Source organism: Sarcophilus harrisii, chromosome 5 (genome assembly GCF_902635505.1).
Source record: "Sarcophilus harrisii chromosome 5, mSarHar1.11, whole genome shotgun sequence".
Classification (NCBI taxonomy): Eukaryota; Metazoa; Chordata; class Mammalia; order Dasyuromorphia; family Dasyuridae; genus Sarcophilus; species Sarcophilus harrisii.
The window spans coordinates 190,386,308-190,410,641 of record NC_045430.1 but is presented as its reverse complement, the minus strand read 5'-3'; the positions used below and the strand labels follow the sequence as shown (position 1 = coordinate 190,410,641).

At 35.7% G+C, this 24,334-nt stretch overlaps 1 protein-coding gene across 6 annotated transcripts in view; it reads right to left on the bottom strand.

Annotated features, from left to right (window-relative positions):
• The window catches only part of AGK (acylglycerol kinase), a 91,318-nt gene that overhangs the window by 49,845 nt on the left and 17,139 nt on the right, over positions 1 to 24,334 (bottom strand). For 4 of the 6 annotated variants that reach the window (XM_012551082.3, XM_023504927.2, XM_031939213.1 and 1 more), the window contains exon 3: positions 3,387 to 3,426. The exons of the other annotated variants lie outside the window; for them this stretch is intronic. In XM_012551082.3, the coding sequence (XP_012406536.1) occupies positions 3,387 to 3,426 (40 nt within the window). The remainder of the gene's footprint in view (positions 1 to 3,386; positions 3,427 to 24,334) is intronic. 6 annotated transcript variants of the gene reach the window in all.

The window sequence follows — 24,334 nt, the reverse complement described above, 5'->3', positions numbered from 1 at the left end:
AGGTAAACAGGGTTAAGTAAGTTGTCCAGAGTCACAGTGCTACTAAATGTCTGAGGCTGGATTTTATCACAGGAAGAAGAGTCTTCTTGACTCCAGGTTTGGTACTCTATCCACTGTATGATTCAGTTACTCCTAGAGCCCAAAGCTTCTTAAAGCTATGGATCACAATCACAAATAAATGAATGTGGGGGTCATGAAAAATTTGGCAACTATAAACAGTATTAAATAGTCCATTAAGAAATTGAAACTATTTCCACTCATATGAAAGAGTGCTCCAAATCACTATTGATCAGAGAAATGCAAATTAAGACAACTCTGAGATACCACTATACACCTGTCAGATTGGCTAAGATGACAGGAAAAAATAATGATGAATGTTGGAGGGAATGCGGGAAAACACTGATACATTGTTGGTAGAGTTGTAAATGAATCCAACCATTCTGGAGAGCAATCTGGAATTATGCCCAAAAAGTTATCAAACTGTGCATACCCTTTGACCCAGCAGTGCTACTACTGGGCTTATACCCCAAGGAGATACTAAAGAAGGGAAAGGGACCTGTATGTGCCAAAATGTTTGTGGCAGCCCTGTTTGTAGTGGCTAGAAACTGGAAAATGAGTGGATGCCCATCAATTGGAGAATAGTTGGGTAAATTGTGGTATATGAATGTTATGGAATATTATTGTTCTTTAAGAAATGACCAGCAGGATGAATACAGAGAGGCTTGGAGAGACTTACATGAACTGATGCTAAGTGAAATGAGAAATGATACTGTATGAGGATGTATTCTGATGGAAGTGGATTTCTTTGACAAAGAGAAGATCTAACTCAGTTTCAATTGCTCAATAATGGACAGAAGCAGCTACACACAAAGAAAGAACACTGGGAAATGAATGTAAACTGTATTTTTGTTTTTCTTCCCGGGTTATTTTTACCTTCTGTATCCAATTCTTCCTGTGCAACAAGAGAACTGTTCGGTTCTGCACACATATATTGTATCTAGGATATACTGTGACATATTTAACATGTATAGGACTGCTTGCCATCTGGGGAGGGGGGGAGGGAGGGAGGGGAAAAATCAGAACAGAAGTGAGTGCAAGGGATAATGTTGTAAAAAATTACCCTGGCATGGGTTGTGTCAATAAAAAGTTATAATTATTAAAAAAAAAAAGTCCATTAAGATTTAATTCTATATGTAAAAGTAAACAATGCAAATTCATCTAATGAGTATACAAATTTGCTTTCATCTATAATAAATGATAAAATTATATGCATACCAAAGAATCATCTTAAATAAATTTCTTCATGATTTATTGTCAATAAATGTTTGGTTTGTACACCTATTTTATATGCCTCAATTCCCAGGCTAAATGAAGTTATGAGTGGAAAAAATTTAAGAAGTCCTGCTATAAACCAACCATTTTGTGAAAAGAAGACCTCTCTTGTTTGTCAAGGTCACTTAAAATCTATAGGGTGAATTTACCTGTCTTTGTTTTATTATTGAAAATTTGGAAACTTTTTATTAATCCTTGATTTAATCTAACTGTAGTAGGATCCACAAGCCTTATTAGAAAGCTCTATTCTAGCTTAATTATTAATTTTAATTTCTAGGTTAATACTTATAAGTTAACTTCTGAGATTTTAGGTCAGCTTCATATTAAAAATCCTTCAAATTTCCTACTAATATTGGTAATGGCTTTTTTCTTTACTTTTCACTTTTTTCCATTCAAATGTGGTCTATCTACTTGCTTAAATTGATCAGGTTAGTTAGAAAGATATGCTTCTAGCCTTTTTATTTTATGAGCAAGGAAGGTTTGCTGTTAGTGAGTTATAATTCACTCTCCAAACAGCTGAAAAGAGGAGATTATGGTCTTATAACTGCAACTTAATTTCAGTCTGGTGAAACTGCATAACTGTCACTTCCCCAATCAGAAGCAAATAACTTCTCCTTTCTTAAAGTAGTCTTCTTTCTTCCAAGAGGAATTTCCAGTTGCTACTTGTTAGCTTAGCTGTTACCTATAATTTAAATAGAAAAAACACTCTCCCCAGCAGTTGAGATGGCACTAGCACCTGAAATATTTACAGCCTGTTTTGTAAATGCTGTGTTGGCAAGAGGATTCCTCAGAAATAATTCTAAAAGAAATGTCCCAATCAGAACAAAACATTTCTGAACAACATTTTAAAACTGAAAACTTGACAAGGTTTTAAAACACAGTTAAAGTAGTTTTATCACTCCCACTTTGAGGGAATCTATTAATAGTATGAAATCACAGTGAAATCTCTTAAAATATTTCAGGAATGAATGTGAATTTATCTACCACCCACCTCTCCAGTTCAATGTACTGTTCTCTTTTCTATTGTTGATTTTTATGATTTTTTTTTTTATATTTCTGATATGATAAGCTTAAAGGACACAATGCATTCTCAAAATGTCACTAAACTTCTTGAAACTTATGAGTCTTCTTGATGAAAGAAAGGCATAAACCCACTGAAAAGACAGTAAGGATTTGGAGTTTGAACCCTCACACTTTGTCTTACTACCTGTGGCCCCTGGACAAGTCATTTAACCTAACTAGACCTTAGTTTTCTTCTGTGTAAAATGAAGGGATGGCATCAGAAGATTTTTAGCGCCCTTTTGAGTTCTATGCTCTAATGCCAAGAAGAACAAAACATCAAGTTATACAAGGTGTTTTCTTGTAAATTGCAGATAATTATAGCAATTTCCCACATGGATAAAACATAGGTCTAGAACTATAAAAAAAGAATCTTGAAGGTGGGTTTTAGCAGCTATTAATAAAATTTGAGAGACAAGTTCTCAAGTGATAGTACAACATGGGAACATAATCCTCAAAGTTCATCTAGATGAAGGGATAATCCAACAGCTGGATCAATCCTTCAGAGACTATTCCATGTAAAAGCATACTCAAGGAGTCCAAACTAGGAGGCCAAATATGCAGCCCTAGGGTTATTCCAGGCTTTTCCTCTCCAAGTCATGTCCAGTTCTTTGTAATTCTATTTGAAGTTTTCATGGCAGATATACTGGAGTAATTTGTCATTTCTATCTCCAGTTTATTTTACAGATGAAGAAACTGAGGCAAACAGAGTCAAGTGACTAGCCCAAGGCCATGCTGCTATGTTAGTTTATAGAAACAAACAGGTGAGGAGGGAAGAGTAAGAATTATTATTCACCATATAGTTAATCTGCTAGTGTTCCATTAAGTTACCTCATAGCCTGAGACTGCTCCTCATTTAGGAAGAAATGGTCCCAAACTCTAGTGATATGAAGTACTGTATTCAACCAAAGTCCCTAGAATAGTCTGTGGCTGAAATATTGCACAATTGAGATAAGAAATGCAGAATTTAATTTTATCACATTAAATGGTATTACCTGGGCTTCCTGACAGGCCGCTCTCCTTAACAGATTATCACTATCAAGATAAAAGAGAAAAAGAAATGGACATTAGAGTTCAATAAAAAATTTAGGATTCAAACAAGAAAGTTCTTTTTACAAAATATTTGTAAATATTCTTTCTAAATTACTAAGTGAATTTTACACCTGCATTTTTGATTTCCTTCACAAGCTAATTGTACAATATTTCAGAGTCTGATTCTTTTTGTACAGCAAAATAACGTTTTGGTCATGTATACTTATTGTGTATCTAATTTCTAATTTATATTTTAATATATTTAACATCTACTGGTCATCCTGCCATCTAGGGGAGGGGGCGGGGGGGTAAGAGGTGAAAAATTGGAACAAGAGGTTTGGCAATTGTTAGTGCTGTAAAGTTACCCATGCATATATCCTGTAAATAAAAGGCTATTAAAAAAAAAATTACTAAGTGAATTTTGAGGAGAACACAGTGTAGCATGAAAAACTTTTTAATCTCTTTTGTGTGGGTTATTTCTTCAGTTTCCATTTTTATTCCTTCCCTAGCTAAATTACTCAGGTCATTAAATAATGATGAAATAATTTGTTTCTTCATCTGTTCCCCTCCTCCCCCCGCTGTGTTATTTCATTTATTTCATTCATCTGTCTTTTTTAATGTCACTGTCCATGATATCAAAAAATAGAACATTTTTTGGCATAACATAAAGACCAGTTTGGAAAAGAATTCTGTTAGAAAGGCTGCCAGAAAAAGTTCATGTATTTAGTCTCAAGGTTTTCAAGAAGCTTTCAAATAGTTTGTGTCATTATGACACCAAGCGGCTCCTCTGACTAACAATTCCACAATCTTTTCAATGAAAGGGCCCGGTGTAGAATGGATGCAATTTGCTGGAAATATTAAGATAACAAGTTCAAGTGGTTCCAGGCCATTATGAAAATCTATACTTGGATCAGGCAACCAAAAGGCAATTCATTAGAAAAAAAAAATTAAAAGAAAAAAAAAAGAATATACTTGCAGCATTCTTTCTTCTCTATACTTTCCCGCTAACATTATATTTAATGTTCTTTACATTTCAACATAAATTCAAACCCATTTTTATGTATCTATTATTGAAATAAAAGAAAGAAACTGTTTCTTGCTCTTTACCATAGCTACAGGAAAGGGCTGCCTGCTTCCTAATGATACAGCAAGACTGGAAAAAAAAAAAAAAAAAAAAAAAAAAAACCAACCAAATACTCTGCTAACCTACAAGTGTCTCTAAGCTCCGAAGTTAAATAACCCCATTTAGCTGGAGGTATAAAAGCTACTAATTTGAATGGTGTTATCTAAGAACAAAGTTTCATTAAAATTCCATTAGAACAACAAGTCTACTTGCCTAGTTGACTTTGCAATATGAATGTAATTTAGTGCAACTGTAGGACTCCAGAAAGAAGATCCCTAAATACAAAATTCCCTAAGCCTCTGTCCCAAGTCTTTGGTTCCCCACTCTTACTACCCTCTCTTGCTCATTGCCTTCCATGGATTCAATTGTCATTTCTATAAAGATTGTGGGGAAAAGAGATAAGGTGAAGAACTTACAGGAATATATGAATTCTTTTTCTGTATTTTATTATTTCTGTTTCCCCTATGACCTGTATAATATGTGCAGGCTCATATCTAATTGAGCCTTGGCCAGCTAGAAACGTATTTACTTAACCTGAGCTGATGACATTTATTGGTATTTGACATTTATCGATATTTAGTCTATTAACTGGACCACTATCTGTTTGATTAAGCCTGAAGGCCCGATTTTCTCTTTCCTAGAAATCAGGAGATTTCAGGAAAACAGAAACCTTCCATTCCACTCTCTCCAAATAGCAACAACCAATTAGATGCCTCCCCCTCCCCTTCTCAATGCTCTGTTACTTGTGATGTAATTTCTTGTATAAAAGATATGTATCTTTACTACTTCTTTAACCCTCCTACCTCAAACTTTCTCTTTCTTATCTCCCGATGGGATGGCTCATCCTCCAGAGGTTTTCAATAAACAACTTTTCTGCCTTCTACTGAGTGATCTCTGAGTAGTCATTTTGGGTAAGGGTCTTCTACATCCCTCACAAGATGATTCCCAAATCTGCATGCAATCCCAAAACCAGTGCCAATTTGGTTTTCCAGTCACATAGCCAATCTCCCTGCTGGACATCTTCAGCTGCATGTCCTTTAAAAATCTTATTTACAGGGCAGGTAGGTAGTTCAGTGGATAGAGCCTCAGCCCTGAAGTCAGGAGGACCTGAGTTCAAATGTGGTCTCAAACACTTAACACTTCCTAGCTGTGTGACCCTGGGCAAGTCACTTAACCTCAACTGCCTCAGCAAAAACAAAACAAAATCTTATTTAAAAATCTAACACACATACACATTATCTAACGTGTACCTTGTTTCTCCTGAAAAACATTCAACAATAAATTCAAATGTTCCTCCAAATTTTGCTATTTCAGTAGAGATGCCCCATCTTTCCAGTAAGACAGGCTGACAACTTACAAGTCATTCTCAACTCTTTCTTCTCCCTCATTATTCACATTAATCAATTTCTATGTCTTGCTAATTAAACCTCTACAGCATTTGTCACATCAATCCCCGTCTCTTCTGTCTCAAAACTGATTCTAATTTAGATCCCTATCAACTTTCATCTAGGATACTGAAACCTTTGTATGCCCAATGCACTTCATATACTAATACATATACAGCACAGTATATGAAGCAACTCTAGAACAGAAGAGTTTCTGGTCAGATTCTATCAACATTTGCTTGTGTATCTATGTGTACAGGACAAAGCAACTCAGAAAAGTGATTATTATATCTGTCATGAGTTTCTGGTGTGAGAAATGCTGAAAAGTTGGGTTTTCAGAGTGCTGCAAGCTTCTAGGTAGTGTGGGATAGTGGGTACCACTGACCAAAAAGTTTTCAGAATGTGAGAGGCTAAGGAAGGATTTACAGAAGAATTAAGTGATCAATAGAAGCCTTGAGAAAACAAGGAATTGGGGAGCCAGGAAGGCACAGATGGATTCAGACAATCAGAAAGAGTCTTGTAGTTTGGGAAAAACCACAAACTTAAGGATCCAGCCCTTGGGATAGTTGGGGTCAATGACCTGACAACCAAATCACTACTGTAGCTGTTTAATAGGCTAACTGAAAATTAAATAACACACCCCTGTAGGAGTTTTCTGCCATTTTTGAACATGGGATGTATGACGAGGGAGGGAAAACATGTTTATACATATTTAGGAGAAATGTAGTGGCATATCAGAAAAATTATAACCCAGAACAAATGGACCAATTCCTTCTCTGAAGGCAGGGGCTGCACCACACTAGCAAGTATAAAGGGTTTCCATTACTGTGCTCAGGGCTACCCTCTTCCCCAAAAGAAGTGGGACCCGCTTCTGATCAGAAACGTTAAGATGATTCCTTAAGATTCTTCTTTAATAAATTTTCCTCAATATCTGATTTCAGTATCAGCATTGTGTTTCTAATTCTGGTCGTGTATAATTTCCAGAGCAGTAACTCTTCCTAAATAGGAGTTCTCACATAAAGTCAGATGTTTGCACTGGAGACACAACACATTCACATTCAGCATGATTGATCCTTAATTATATTCCTGAATTTTTAAAGGGCCTCATTATACAAGTTTTTCATATTGATAAATTAGGTTTTTAATCTGGACTCTATGAACTAAAAAACTGACAAATGTATGTCACATAACTGGTTTTCTTTTGTAATTGCATATATTTGATTTTATGCCTTTAAAAACATTATTCGAAGAAGGGGTTCATAGGATACAGATAGTCAAAGAAGTCCATGGCATAAAGAACCATGTGTGTGTGTCCAATATTCTGTAACACTATATAAAGGTAGGCCCTATATTGTTGTGTGTATGATCGTTTATGCTAATCCATTTTTTGAATCAACCAATTGTGATGTCTAAAGGCCCCAAGACATGGATCTTGGGAAGAGAGAGCTAAAGGTAATAGTTCAAAAGCAGGGATCTTGGGATATAAATCCACAGACTTCTTTACTACCTTTTACCAGCTTTCTCTGCATCTGGCATCAGGTGACATGGCCAGAGATGTGTCCCTTAAAGAAATGAATAGACATGAAGAAGCTAGGAGCAGCTATATCTTATCCTAGCATGGCTAACCATCCCTGTAAGTGTCACTGAAAAAAAAAGTAAAAGAAAGGCTAAGTGTAGGCTCTGTGGTACTTGAGGGGAGAGCAGTGTTTTCTTCTTCTTTTTTTTTCTTGAAGCTTTTTATTTTCAAAACATATACAAGGATAACTTTTCAACCTTAACCCTTGCAAAACCTTGTGTTCCAATTTCTCCCCTTCCTCCCCATCTCCTCCCCTAGATGGCAAGTAGTCCAATACATATAACTATATATATACTTAATTCAGAGCAATTGATAATATAATGGTTATTTAGTTTCTCATGGTAATTAATAATTCTCTAGTTCAGTACATGTACTTAATACTTAATATAGTTCTACAAGATTCACACCTATGATGATGTAATTATAATAGAATATATAAGAGCCAACAAGGACTGGAGAAGAGACATTCACTCCATCTCCCACCAAGGGAGGACAGGCTGTCCTGTCTTCCTGCTTCCCCCACTGAAACAAAGTCCAGACTGAAGGCCCTCCAGAAAGCCACACAGGCCCCAAGCGAAGGAGACAGACTGTGAAGGAGATAATAAAGAATTTGGACTTTATCTCTGGCTATTCTCATAGTGATTACTCTGCTGAAATGAAGGCTGGTCCCAAGACTTCCAGAAAGCTAAACCAGCACATTACACACACACACACACACACACACACACACACACACACACGTATATATATGGAAATCCAGTATAGACACACATATTTATACAATTATCATGCTACACAAGAAAATCAGATTAAAAAGGAAAAAAATGAGAAAGAAAATAAAATTTAGGCAAACAACAACAAAGAGAGTGAAAATGCTATGTTGTAATCCACACTCAGTTCCTACAGTCCTCTCTCTGGATGTAGATGGCTCTTTTCATTACAAGATCACTGGAACTGTCCTGAATCATCTCATTTTGAAGAGAGCCGCGTCCATCAGAATTGATCATCATATAATCTTCTTGTTGCCATGTATAATTATCTCCTGGTTCTGCTTACTTCACTCAGCATCAGTTCATACAAGTCTCTCCAGGCCTTTCTGAAATCATCCTGTTGGTCATTTCTTACAGAACAATAATATTCCATAATATTCATGTACCATAACTTATTCAGCCATTCTCCAATTGACAGGCATCCATTCAGTTTCCAGTTTCTAACTACTACAAAAAAGGGCTGCCACAAACATTTTTGCATATGTGGATTCTTTTCTCTCCTTTATGATCTCTTTGGGATATAAGCCCAGTATAGACACTGCTGGGTCAAAGGGTATGCACAGTTTGAGGGTTCTTTGGGCATAATTTCAAATGAGAGCAGTGTTTTCACTGAAGTATAAACTTCAGAGATGGCCTTTGACTCAAAGATCCTACTATGAGCCATATTCCAAGGCGGTTAAAGGGCAAAAGGGTCCAATTTTTACTCAAATATCTGCAGCACTTCTTTTTGCTGAAGCAAAATGAAAAGGCTTAGAAACCCCCCCCCCCCCAAAAAAAAAGGTAAATGTAAAATTGGGAATGGCTGTTAAGACTGTGGCATGTGAATGTAATGGATTATTACTGAACCCTATAAAATGACAAAGAAGAATCCAAAGAACTACCAGAAAACCTGTAGGAACTGATGAAAGCAGAATGAAGAAAACAATTATCACATTAACTAAAATAACAATAAAAAGCAATTGACCTCAGGTGAATAGCAATAATCAATCACGGTCCATTAAAACAAATGATTAAATCCACTTCCCAACTCTCAGTAGAGAGACACAAAGTGTTGCACATACCATCAGAAACTACTTTGTTAGTTTTATTTAACCATTTTAACTTGTTACTTGGGAAAATGCAACATGGATTTATGGGGAAATGGCAGATGTAAAATACAAACAGTAGTAATAAAACAAAAACAAATCAGCAGTCACCCAGGGCAATGGGTGAGGATCAATTTCTCTTCCAAAGACCATGTTTGTGAAATATAAATAGGCAACTTATGCATGAGTCACATAAACTATTACAGGGTAGCAAACAGAGTGCCACAAAGAAACATTTTCTTTACTCTCTTACATGTCCCTTGAAATTTGTAGGATCTGTAGGTTTTTTGATCACGACTGATAGAATATTAATGTTGTTGGGAATACACATAAAGGATAGTAATCCATAATAATGGAAAAATGTATATAACTGTAATTAATATACATATTAGGAGATTATTTTAAGATAATAGTGCTTAGATAATACTGCTTACCTAGGAATACTGACATCCATTTTTCCTGTTACTTTTTCTGATACAACCCATGTACTAATTGGTCTTTGTGCCATAAACTAACCATAAACATGAGCTCTCTTTTTATGAGTTGCCTTACACAAAATGTGAGCTCCCAGAAAATTCTGGTTTTTTTTGTGTTCTCAGTGCTTAGCATAGTATTTAATAAAGATTTTTCCTTTTCATTTCAAAGACAAGGTCATATTAGTGAATTAGTTTGCTAGAAGGCAGTATGGTATAACAAGGCTAAATGTGATCATGAGTGATCTTGGACAAAGCACTTAAAAAGTATTTTTTGTGTTTCCTTACCTGAAAAATGGGGACAAAGACATTTCTCCAACTTACAAAGTTACCAGTAGGAAAGTACTTTGTAAACCTTAGTGCATTATAGAAATATGGGCTATCATCATTACCATCATTGTTTTCTTCTTATTATTTTTAATGATTCTATCTTAAATATAAATTATTCTTTTCTAGACCCTCCTAATTTCAGCCAATTGGTTCCTTTTCTAAATTAAATTAAATACTGTCATTCTTTGTTAGTTATATACCACAGCAATACTTACCTAAGCTATCTCTTTTAGCTACTTTCATCACTAGAAAAGTGAGGTTTTTTTTGTCATAGGTATGATACCTTAGGTGGAAACTTTTATAATTATCTAAATCTAAACATACTATTATTCTTTGTATTTTGTTAATCAAAAATTTCTGAATTAGCTTCTCTTATTTTCAAACAAGTGGGATAAGAACCCTAGAAAAGAGGGTGATCAACAATGTCAAAGGCTGCAGAGAGATCAAAAAGACTAAGGAGTGAGAAAATATTACCCTAGCCCAGAGGGAGGAACCTTTTTTCTGCCTAGGGACATTTGGATATTTATAACATCATTCTCAAGCCACACAAAATTATCAACTTACAGAACTCAAGCAGAAGGACTAGCTTTCAGCTCACCATCGCCTGGGGTTGCCTTACATTCCCAACCCAAGCCTTAGACTCAAAAGACTTCAAACAACATATTCAGAGTTCTCAAAATCTCTCCTGGCTGGGGCTCTGAGCCTCTCTTAATTGGGATTTCCATTTCCTTTTCAGGGAATGCTAGGTTCCTTAATGGTACTGTACTTTCACAAACATATTAACTCGAAACAAAACTTAAATTTTAATTATTGGAGACACTAATGTGAATCTGAGACAGATTTTTTCAGACAGTTTTTTTTTCTTTGTTTGTTTTTGTTCTTTATTAAACACCAAATCTACTAGAAAGGATTTTGAGGATCTGTGACTTGTACTTGCAATTCAACACTAAGATTTCTCAATCTTAAAAACTTCTTTAAGTTCTTAGAGTGCTACTTTAAGTCAAACTACTGGGGCAGCTAGGTGGCGGAGTGGATATAGAGCACCAGCCCTGAAGTCGGGAGGACCTGAGTTTAAATTTGATCTCAGATACTTCTTAGCTGTGTGACCCTGGTCAAGTCATTTAGTCCCAATTGCCTCAGAAAAAAAAAAAAAGTCAAACTACTTTATGAAAACAAATTTGCTGAACATCAATATACCAAATGGAATGGAGTGAAGAAATGACAATACAAATCACTTATAGATTAAAAGAAAATCAAACTTATATTAATAAACCTACACTTCATTTTGGATTAAAAAAAAAACAGTATAACCAAGTTGACTACCCCCTTGTAGTCTCTGAAGTTATGAGGCTTTGAAAGAAGTCCTCACCGTTTTATGGAAGAGACTTCAAAGGTTATACCAAGAGATTGTAATATTTAGCTACTTCTTCTAAGTCAAAAAAGCCTGGAGCACAATCCTGGTGATAGTCTGAACTCACCTACTGTCCAAGGACTTGACTAAGCACATATAGAGAAATGCTTGTCAATAGTAGGTTGACAGCTGGGTTTCAAAATCTTCAGTTCTAGAAACTCATTAAACAATGTAAAATTTATAGTGAACCCCCACTTTACAGATTTTTCTACTGCAACAATGCTAAGTACCAGAAAGAGGGCAGAAAATACTAATGATACAAGCTTCTATAAATTTTAATCTAACTATAGATACTATAAATTTAAGATACTAAAGATCTAATAAATTCAGATACTACTGGAGGTAGTAAGTTGCACCAATATTGATATTTTCACTATACATCAAACCAAAAAACTTTAAGATGCAAGAAAAAAATTCAAGGATGGTTTAAAAATTTTCTGAGGGGGAGGAAAAAGAATTTAGCAGATTTTAATTTTATGTCACATCCAAAGGCAAAACCATTTCATGAGACATTTGGCTACCTTATCTTGTATTGATCATAAGAAATATAAGCAAAAATAAGCAAAACCATAAAGATAATTACATCTTACATGCCAACATATTTTGTAAAGGTGAAACAGAACTATGAGAATTTGACAGGATTCTCAATACCAAGTGAACTTCAACATCTGGTGATTTCAATATGAAGAGAGGTTGGGGAAAATGGTAAAAACAAAACAAAATAAATAGAAAACAAAACAAAACAAAAAAAAACCACAATGTCTTACAGGAAAAGATAGTGATAAATGTTAGAAGGAATGTGAGAAAACTGGGACACTGATACATTGTTGGTAGAGTTGTGAATGGATCTAGCCATTCTAGAGAGCAATTTGGAACTATGTCGAAAGGATTATAAAAGTGCATACTCTTTGATCCAGCAGTGTCTCTATTGGGCCTGTATCTCAAAGAGATCATAAAAAAGGGAAAAAGACCTACTTGTGCACAAATGATTGTAGAAGCCCTTTTTTGTAATGGCAAGGAACTGGAAATTGATTTCTAATAATCAATCAGTTGGAGAAAAGCTGAATAAGTTACAGTATATGAATGTAATGTATTGTTTGATAAGAAATGATGAGCAGGCTGATTTCAGAAAAGCCTGGAACATAAACTGATGCTTAATGAAGTGAGAAGAATCAGGAAAACATTGTACACAGTAAAAATCAACTCTGATGGACTTGGTTCTTTTCAACAACAAGGTGGTTCAAGACAATTCCAATAGACTTGTGATGGTAAGTACCATCCACATCCAGAGAGGGAAGTACTGAGACTAAATATGGTTCAAAGCATAGTATTTTCACTTTTTTTGTGTGTGATTGTTTACTTGGATTTTTTCCCCCCTTTTTGAAACTTTTTTTCTCAGCATGACAACTATTGAAATATGTTAGGAAAAATTGCACATGTTTAACCTATATTGGATTGCTTGTTGTCTAAAGGAAAGGAGAGGGAGAAAAATTTGGAAAACAAAATTTTGTAACAGTGAATGTTGAAAATTTACTGCATGTATTTAGGAGAATACAAAGGTATTAAAAAGATCTTCATTATAAACTGAAAATATAAAAAAATTATGTTTTAATTGCCAAATCTAATGGCATTTTCCCCATCTTCATCCTTCTTGACCTCTTTGCTAATTCTGAGACCATCAACCATTCTCTTCTCTCTAGATTTTCTAAATACTTTTCTCTCCTTATGGTCCACTTACCTATAATGACCATTCCCCAGACTCCCTTGACAGATTTTTATGCAGATCACATCCCCTAACTATGAGCATCCCACAGGACTCTGTCTTAGCCACTCTTCTCTTTCCTTCTAAAACTATTTCACTTAGTAATCTTATCAGCTTCTGAAAAGTTAATTCTCATTTCTGTGATAATTCTCAAATCATTTTATCTATCTCTAATCTAATTGCTGACCTCTAGTCTCACATCTCCATATATCTATTAGACATATCTCAAACTAACTGTACAGTATACATCTTAAACTTACCATGGCCAAAACTCAACTCATTATCTCCCGCCTTCCCTAAAACTTCCCCTTTCCTAACTATCCTTTTATTGTCAAGGGTACCACTATTGTCCCAGTCACTCAGGCTTATAATCTTAACGTCATCCTTGACTTCTACATTTCTCTCAACACCCTTATTTAACTAATTGTCAAGGCTTATTGATTTCATCTTTCTAACATTTCTAGTATATGTCCCATTCTCTTCTTCGAAATTATTAAAATTCCTCATCCTCCTCAAAGCTGGACTACTGCAATTGTATACTGGTCTTCTCATCTCAAGGCTCTCCCCACTCAGCTAACTGTAAGTGATCTTCGCAAAGTACTGGTTTGATCATGTCACCTGAGTACTCAGTAAACTCCAACAGCTTTCCTATCAATTCCAGGTTCAAATATAAAGTCATCTACTTGGCCCTTAAAGCCCTTCATTATTTACTTCTCTCCCTCACCCCCCCCCTCCTCCCAACTCCCCAGTCCCCTCCTCTGTATTCCAGGAACAATGTTAAGCATTGGGAATTCAAATACAAACAAAAATAAAAGATCAGTTCCTGCCCTTAAGAACCCAAAATTCTACGGAAGGAAAACAAGCCATAATAGAGAGCTGAACTGGGGAGAGGGATAATGATAATTTTTCGATTCCAAGGGGGTAGATGGGAATAATTTTGAAGTCAAGAAAAATCAGAAGCAGATTAGAAGAGTAATGAAGGCTGGCTAGGTAGGCCACTATACAAAATGGAGGCTTCATGAGAAACTCATTGGTGGGAGATGAACTTGGCAGAAGGATATTCCAAAGAGATAAAGCTAGGGAGTGGTTAGATGTTTCAGGGCCAGAAGCACCCAGGCTATGAGGGAAGATCCAGGAAAAGACATCTGCTAAAGCATGATTTTGAAGTCAGGTGCAAGCTGGTAAAAGAAAGGTAGAGGAAGCAAAGAATCGAATTTGTATTCAAAACCTACTTCTCATTAATAAGTGAGAACTGGCTATTAATATGAACCTTTAGATAAATTGATCATGTTATTTTAGAATGCAAGTCAACCAAGGAGGGGAATTCTTGGTGAAATCAGCCATGTTCTAGGCTTTAGGAAAGCAGATTTGAAAAAGTTCAAGGTAATGGTCAAGATAAATTAATGGACAAATACTCTTAAAAAAAAAAAAGGCTCAATTAGGAGAGACAGACGGCTTCTCACAGTGAAATTCTTATGACAAATAGTCCCAAATATGGAAGAGACATTTAAGATATGTATATGGCTACATATCACTCTGATAAACTCAAAAATAAAACATAAGTACAGTAAATGGGATGAAGGTCACATAACCAAGAAAGAATAAAAGAAGGGCAGGGTCCTCTAAGATAATATCAAAATAGTCAAAGTCCAAAATATGCTGCAAAATGCTAAGAATAAAAATGGATTGCAAAGTTGGATTTGGAGTAAAAACAAAGAAAGAACTGGACTACTGCTTTACACAGACTGATATTAACAGTTAATATATCACAGAAAATGGAACCATTTAACTCCAATTTTCCTTTCATTATCTCTGTTAAGAGTGTTTGTCATCCTTCAAACAATGGATTATCAGAATGGAAAGGGCAATAGAGTGGGAGTCAGGAATCTGAGGTCCCAATTTTAGCTTTACTATAAATGGTCATCTTTGACAAGGCACTTAACTTCTCTGGGCCTTCAGAGAATTGAAGGGCTGACATAGAAGAGGAATCATATTTATTTTATGTCATTGTAAAAGAAGGAGTCCCTTCACTAGGGAGAAAGATTTCACTTCTATGTAAGAGATTACAGTCAAGATGGTATAAAATTAGAATGGATAGCCTCATGGGATTGTAGATTCCTCTTCCCTGGGTGCATTCATAAAGAGATGATCTTATTAACCATTTGCAAATGAATTTCCTAACTAGAGTAGAAGGGTGGATTAGTCTGTGAAAGCAGCTACCAACTGGAAAACTTTGGTAAAAACATAAGTGTCAGAGAGTTGATCATCATCAAGAAAAAAAAAAAAAAAACAATTAATGGATTTGTCAGAAAAAAGTAACCTTTAAGCAAATGTTGGAGATTAAAAAAAGCTAGACTGGCAGAAGCCCAAGACAGAGCAGGTGGTGAGTGAATGGGAGTCTAGCATCATTTGTACAAATTTAGCTCAATTCTAACAAACACTGATTTGACGAGTTAGCTGCCTTCATGAATGATATTTACATAGGTGACTCTGTCTTGTTACCCGATATTAAAAACGTTTAGTAGATTATATTGATGATAACTGAGAATCAAAATGTGATGACTACAAAATACTCAAATTTCAGAGTTAAAATGAAAGTCTGAACACCAGGAGTGAATCTTTATCTTTTAGGACTCCCTTAATTTATGTGGAGGTCTTTGAGACCAAAAGATATAGCAGAGAATACAAAAAATAATATCTAAAGAGATGCATAAACATTATTACTAAGGGAGGGGAAGAAGAGAACACAAATTTATAAAGATTTTTTAAAAGTGCATGGACTATAAGTAATGAGAAAATGTAGATTAAAAATCTGAAAGGGGTTGCAAATTTTAATTTTATGTTTAAAGTTTCTTTGATAATTTGTCACTTGCCAAAGAGACCTTTGGAAAAAAGAATTTAAAAGTCACCAAGTTAGGAAAATCTGCTGATGTCCACATGCCAAAGACTTAAAGGGCATGAACTTTTCTGCTATCACAGGTAAAGGGTTGCTCTAAATTTATTCCACAGCATTTCTAATGTTTTATTTATTACTGTAGGTCTGCAGAATAAGATAAGGTTTTAGTACAACAACTTTACAGGGAGAGAGAAATCATACTGATCCATCCGATTCTTCCTCAAAAAAGACATTTCCTACTTTGATCTAAAAACAAATTGTGCAGCAATCTGTACCACCAGCTTTTCCTTTATAGCATGCCAACACAACGTATGCTTTATGGCAAAATAGACTCCAAGTATAGCATTTACAACAACCACTTCAACTTATACAAGACTATTTTCTTGCCCTGAAACAAATTAAACATTATATTGCCAGTAGCTATGTCCTCTGGCAGCCCTGTGGAGTAGCAAAGGATTGAAATAGGAGTACAACCATAAAGAAAAATGAACATCAGAGAATAACATGACATATGACTAAGTGAGTGGAGGGGTGTGAATATGTGTGCATGTATATACATAAACACACGTGTGCATATATGTGTACACACACACGCACCCACCCACCCTTGGTTTAGAGAAATACTTGATGATCTAGGCTTAGATAGTTATTAAAAAAACTGGTAGAAAATGAATAGGTCTTCATTTGAAAATCCTCCAAAGGAAGAAAAATTGTTCATGATGTTTGAATGGTTTTCAGGATCTTCTGATCTTCTGGATAACCAAGAGATGAAAAATCTTTTGCTCCCTGCAGATCTCCTCATAAAAACCTTCATTTTCTTTGATCTATCAGCTGTTACTGGAGATACTAGGTCTTATTTCTAAATAGCACAGTAAGAATAAGGGAAAAGCAGCTGACAGTATTCCTTAACTACTGCCATCAATTGGTTGCACAAAAATAATACAGCTTGCGACACATCATTATAGAGGGCAGTTAAAGCATACAATTTATGCCTTACACAACCTGTCAAATGACATCATGGTGGAGTTTTAAAATGTTATGACAGGGTTTAGTTATACTATATTAGTAACATTACTACAAAACAATATTGGTTGAGATGAGATTATAGGAAAGATGTATGCCTGTATCTAACTTCATAAAGTGTCATGAACAAGTGCTTCTGATGGCTTTATATTGCGATATATCCATTTAAGACTACATTGATTTCCATGGGTATCATAAAATATGTGAGAAATATGGTGCCATACAGGCTATCAGATCTTGATTCACAGTAAAAACCTGCATCAAACTCTGGGTAAATTACTTAGCCCCTCTGAATCTCTGGTCTCATCTTTACAAAAGAAAGAAAATCTTACAATTACCCATCTTAAAGAGTTGTAAAAAAAAGATTTTTGTAGATCTTAAGGCAATGTATAAACTCCATTGACTTCCTATCATCTCTAGAATTTAATATTAAAGTATTTGATGCTAAAGCCATTCTCAGCTTTGCTCTTCTCCAGCCTCACTGCATGTTATATCTCTTCCTACGCTCTGCAAACCAGTCCATCTGGCCCCATCTTTGTTCCTTACATGGGTGTTTCAAGCCCTGTCTCCCACACCTGGAAGGCATATCTCTGCTCAGCAGATGCTTCTTTCTGCAAGACTCAGGTTGAGTACAAATGGAGTCTGCCAATTCCCTTCAGCTCCTTCCTAGTGCATCTTATTCTTAAATGACAATGTATTCATTTGTATTTATTCTCTGAACATTTATTCTAGATATACTTATGAGCAGGTATTCCAAAAGTCTTGGCAGAGTTTTAAGTTTTAGCAGTAAGACTTTTGGGACACCTTATCTAGCCACTGGGATGTAAGCTCGGTGTAACTGGGGATTGTTTCATTTGCTATATTTGTATCTGCTTGGCACAATGTCTGGCACACAGTAGGTAGTCACTACTTGTTGAATGCTATCATATAAAGCAGTACCTTCATATCACATACTGACTTAGCAACCAAAAAAGTTAACATCATCTATGTTGTACTATATTTTTATTTATTTATTTAAATTTATTTTAAATTTAAATATATATTTATTTAATTTAACTCTATTTTTAAATGGCTTGGGCAACACTCAGGAATACTGTAGGCTATTGGCAGCCCTATGTGTTTGACAACTCTGATATAAAGGACAGCAAAATTTACTGTTGGAACAGCAAGAGATTCACCACATTTGTATTTGAGAATTTAAAATTGAAAACTATTTTAAATTAATTTCTTTAAAAATCTATAGTTGAATTTAGCAATTTGCTAAAAGTGAAAAATTCAAGTCAAGAAGCTGGCATAGACATAAAATGTAGCAATGAAATTAACCAGGCAGCAATATTATCTGTTCTCTGGACCTGAGCCAAGGTAGAATGAGTAGCAATACCTCATGTGCCTATAAAAATCTTTTTCCTTAATCCTTAAGGCAACAGATATTAAATAGCTCAGCACCAGGAAAGATATGGCTGGTCCCATTTTACAGACAATATTGGGCTTTGTTGGAAGACTTAAAGTCTAAACACACCTTTTCTAGAATATTCATGGAAAAATGTAGCAGAACTGTGACCTTTATCTTTTCTCTCTTTATTACAAAGTGCTTTATCTGATCATAAAAAGCACTAAAAAGTAATCAAGCAGGTATCTTTTATTAGAGATACCAAAACTCTAATACTATGTCTAGAAGTCTGCACAGGTATACAAATATAATATGCCTGCCATTTTCTCACATTAACTGAAGGATGTTCCCAGATCACTACAAATGCCAGTGGGTATCTAGTATGATATTCTTACTCAGACTTCAATACTCCTCATTTTCTTCCTATTATATGAGTTAGTTTGCCAGGTAGATGGCTTCAGCTCACTACTCCTTCAGGAAAATGTAATATCAATTAATCAATAAATATTGATAAAGAGACTACTACATACATAGCATTATGCTAGATACTGGGGATGTAAAGACAAAGAACTGAAATCCTAATAATGGCAGAAGGACCTCAAGAAATCATTTGCTCTATCTTCTGTAAATAGATGTCTGAGCCACTCAAGATGACCCATGGTCTTCTTGAATGTTTCTAAAGATGGGAACTCAATATTTACATATAATTCCTATCATACAGATAAACCAGGATAAACTCTTCAGGTACTAGAGCTGATACTGGCAGAGCCATATAGATTCATAAAATATGTTATGGTAGACTATCATGCCTCATATATTTTCCAATGAATATATTTTTTTGAAGCCGTCATTCTCACTAAAAGGTAAGAATTTCCATTAACACTACGAAGTAATCATGGCACAACAGGAAGTATAGTGAGAACCAAGTAGAAGACAACCAAATACTTTGGTTCTTTCAATCTACCTTTAAGATGGCATAAATCATAACAATATGCTGCTGATATTTATGATGAGGTCCTGAATGGCCTGTTGGACCAAGACAAACTACGGAATTGATCCCTGGGGTAGGCAAGGAGAAGGTACTGATAGAGATCAGATTAGCTTCATGGTCCCATGAAGGGGACCTCTGGGGAGATCAGCTAGTCTGCAAGTCAAGTTATGTCAAACCCAAGGCCCCCCCCCCCCCCCCACCTCTGTAGAGGCCCTGTCAGAAATCCCAATCATGCCCCCAAGGTTAAATTTTCCCTATAAAACCTACTTATAGGCCATCCCATGGCTGTTGCTTTCCTTTGGATCAGTATGCCATAATCTGGCTCGAGGTCTTTCCCCTTCCCCTTCTCCATGCCACGGGATCTCTCTCCTAACTCCACTAGGCTTCCCAACTCCCTTCTCCTGTTTACAGCTAACTTTTTTAGGGTGCTGAGTCCTTCAGGATTTAGCCTGCCAGCTAAGGGTATGCTCTAATTTTATGGGGTGCTCCTTTTCTGTTGAGTACTTTTAAGTTCCACTGAGGAACTCTATTTCATATGCTCTCCCACTCCACTTGCATTTTATATTTACCATTCCCGGTGTCTATTGCATCCCTTCACTTTGTCAGAAACCTCTTCCCTAAATAAATCTACCTTCTGCCAAAGAGAATGGCCATTGTAAATTCTTCACATGATCAAACACCAAATTTTCGCATTTACCATCATCTGGTATCCACATTATTTTGATGCTGAACCCCACATAATTTATGCTATAGAATAATGCTGGTTTGCAAATCTACCAGATCACACATAAATTATTCCAATCAAAATTTTTAAAGACCATTTAAGGAAAAAATACTATAGCTCTACTTAGTAACACATTCTAATATTGAATAATATTCACCAACAGAAATGTTTCTTGTTATCTAATGTAATTTTCCTATGATATCATTTCTCTACTTCAGTTTTTAGACCATTGTGGAAATGAAGAATTGATCCTTATCGACAAATGTGATACTCATTTTTACTTTATATGTTTCAGACTAGTACTCTAGAGGCTTTCCTTATAAATAGTTGGTGTGCCATTAATATTCTTAACAACAAGTGAATGATGATGTTTTATTCAAGGCTTATTGTTCCAGATATCTAAATTTCTCACAGTTGTGATCAACTAAATATTTTCTATACTACAGAATATTTTTCATATGAATCTGCTTTTTCAATGAAAAAGAAGTATTGAAAATAAATGTTAAAGAATACTATATTTTAATTGGATACACAGCATAGGACATATGATGTGACTTATTTTCTTCCCTTATCAGGAAGAAGCCAAGCTCCTGTTGGTATAATGTGAAAAGTCTATTTATTGTTAATTCATCCATCCAGTCTCCAATCTCATTAGCATCTTTAAAGACATTCACAACAACCTTTGAGACAACCTAGATAGGAATTTAGCTCTCCCAGATATCAAGAAAGAAACTTTTCATCTATCCCAACCGTTAATCTCCCAACCTCTGGGTATCTTCAAACAAACTTTTGAGATGTTGATTAGCATATCTTTAGGCAAATAGATTCCATCTGGTTCCAGACTCCTCCCTTTTGATTTCCAGGGTCTCTCTGAGAAATGTCCAAGGCTACATTCCCCCCCAAAAAGATCTGCTTATGATGAAAATCTTTGCTAAATTCTCTTCAAAACTAAGTCCACTCTAAGATGTTCTCTTTCCCTCTTCCCTTCTCCCTCTCTCCCCCTCCCCCCTTTCCCCTCTCTCCCCCTCTTCCCCTCTTCTTCTTCATCCCTCCTTCTCTCTCTCCCTTTCCCTCTCCCCCTCCCCCCTCATAGAGTCTTTTTTCTAATGGTGCCATTCTCCTTATTCTAAAAAGAATTTTTTTTTTTTTTTTTAAGAACTTCACACTCTGGTTTTAAAACCCTTGCTTTGAGTTCACATTTTATTTTTCTCCCTTTATGATACCTTACTGTCTCTTATTCTGGCTGCATGTTACTATAACCATACTTGCTCTTTGCCTGGGACACCACTGGTTTCCCAATAATGAGGCCTAAATTCTTTTCATCACTGAGGAGGCAAGGTTTTCTGAACCTTAGACAATCCACTTTCATGCCACATAGGAGGACTCTACTCAATTCTCTTTGTGCTTCTTTGGCAGATCTATTATTTACTAGCTTCTTCTCACTTCTAGTTTTTACAGTAACCTATTTTCCTACAGCAATTTACAAACTACTTCCCAGCTTTCTGCTTCTTGCTCCTTTATTCATAAACTTCTCTTGCTTGCCTTGCTACTCTCCCCTCCAGATCTGATCTAACCATTTCATTTCATCCATCATTTAATTGTATCAGCCAGCTTAGGCTATCTCTCTTCTTTCTTTTCTGTCAGTGATTACATCCACTATCAATCCATAAGCATTTATTAAACAAATATTTCTCAAATCCCTGCTTCAATCGTGACATTATGCTTCCTTTATGTAATAAAGCAAAAAATGGACAGTCTATTTGCAGACTATTCATGAAAGGCATTTCATTAGAAAGATTTTCATCAGAACCTACTTCTATGGATAAGTGATATAAAGTGTTATTTATATCAATTCATTTGGCTCCACAAAAAACAGTAAGGCTAGACAAGGTCTGACTCCCACAACTATTGTTGATAGTCTCCTTGAAGAGAAAAATCTGAATACTACTTATCCCTTTAGAATATAAACTTCCTAGTCAAGACACAGTAGGATGATGGGTAAGAATCACCTCGAGACCAGACTGGTTTCTCAAAGAAAAAGGTTTTATTATGGTAAAAGCAGAATGGGACCAGGCAGTACCAAGGGACTGGTTCCTCTAAGATAGGGTTCTTCAAACTACGGCCCGCGGGCCAGATGCGGCAGCTGAGGACGATTATCCCCCTGGGTGGGCTATGAAGTTTAAAGTTTTTGTTTTTACTATAGTCTGGCCCTCCAACTATCTGAGGGACAGTGAACTGGCCCCCTATTTAAAAAATTTGAGGACCCCTGCTCTAAGAGGGTAATTGAGGATGTATACTTATAGAAAAAGGTAGAACTGGGGATGTTTACGTCCCCTCCCCCCCGCCCCCCATTTATTAACTTCCTAATTACAGGCCAAATTTTGTGAAAAACAAGGAACTGAAACACATAGCAGGACTCAAGGTCCTTGGTGTGGATAACTGCATATTGTTTTATCACAACCCAAGTTCCTTGTACCTTGCCTGGTAAGCAATAGCATCTTGTTTTTCTGCCTCTCCTCTGCACTTAGCTACTAACAAAGGCCATGCTGGGACCCATTCCAAGGAGACAAGTCTGGTTCTAACTCTTGCTATTCTTTCCAAAGAACAGGTTCTCCTTCACAACCAGACATTCTATGACATACATAGGTCCCCCAAGACTTAGATAAGACAAAAAAAGTTTTAGATTCATTAGCATCTATTAGTTGGAAAAGGGAATGAAAGGGGAAAGGAAATATAGCAAATTGGTGTCATGTTGGAGTATTCCTTTTTATGAAAAATGTAGAAAATTCCAGAAAATAAAAGAAAACCCAAAACCTCGAATCCTAAACTTCAACTCTTCACTAAATATTTAATCTGTTCTAAAAGAGAAAATAGAAATCTAGTTCTGTTTATCTCATGCATAATAATTTCACCTTGAATCTAACACACTTCCATTTAGATGTCCCATTGGCACATGGCAAAATCCAATATGTCTAAAACTGAGGTTACCATCTTCCCACAGAGGCGAACTCCTCTTCCCAACTTCCCTTTTCCTGTTAATGACATCATCATTTTCCCATAGTCACTCTGAATGCAAATAGACTTTGTCTTCTCCCTTTCTTTTATTCCTGTCAAACCAGTCACCAAATTCTACCCATTCTTTTTTTCTAAATGTCAATCAAATGCATCTTCTCTCTGATATTCCAACTCTTACCAGCTTGTTCAAGTCTTTTTTTCCTCCTTTACATCAGGCCTGCTGCAAGAGTACTACTAATGGACTTAACATTTCTCTGCTCCAATTTATCCTATGTATTACAACTAGATTAATGATACTAAATAAAACACCAAGGTAATAATGTCAGTGAAGTGCTCAAAAACCTTCAGTGGGTTCCCCATACTTAAACAAAGAAGATCCAAATTCATTCTGGCCCTTTAGTCTTTCTACAATGTGGACTCAATCTATTTTTCCATCAATTTCTTTAACCTTACACTCTAAGAAACTGGTTTTTCCGAATAAGCACTGAACTTTCCGTACTCTAGTCCTTATGCAAAACTCACTTTCTCCATCAAAATTATCCTTTTCCTTATGTTGCCTCTTTTGAAGTTCTATCTATGTTGAAAAGGCCTAGTTTCAATGCCAACTTTTCTATGCTCTTTTCTCTGATCCCCAGTGCCAGAAGTAATCTTGCTTTTCCCCTATAGGTGATAGTACATAATACCTGTATTCTAGTATATTAATCTTAACTTCCCATGGGGACATAAGTTGAAGAGATGCAATCAAGTCTTTTCCTTCTTTGAATTCTTCTCTGCCTCTAAGCACAACGCCTTGCACACAGCAGATAGTCAATAAATATTTAGTGAATAAATGAATGCAACATCTCATAAGAAAATGCATTCTTCTACTTTCATCTTTACTGAAACTACAAAATTGAGCCAAGGACTTTGCTACATAATAGTGTTTATTTTCATTTCAACATTTACATAGCACCTCGT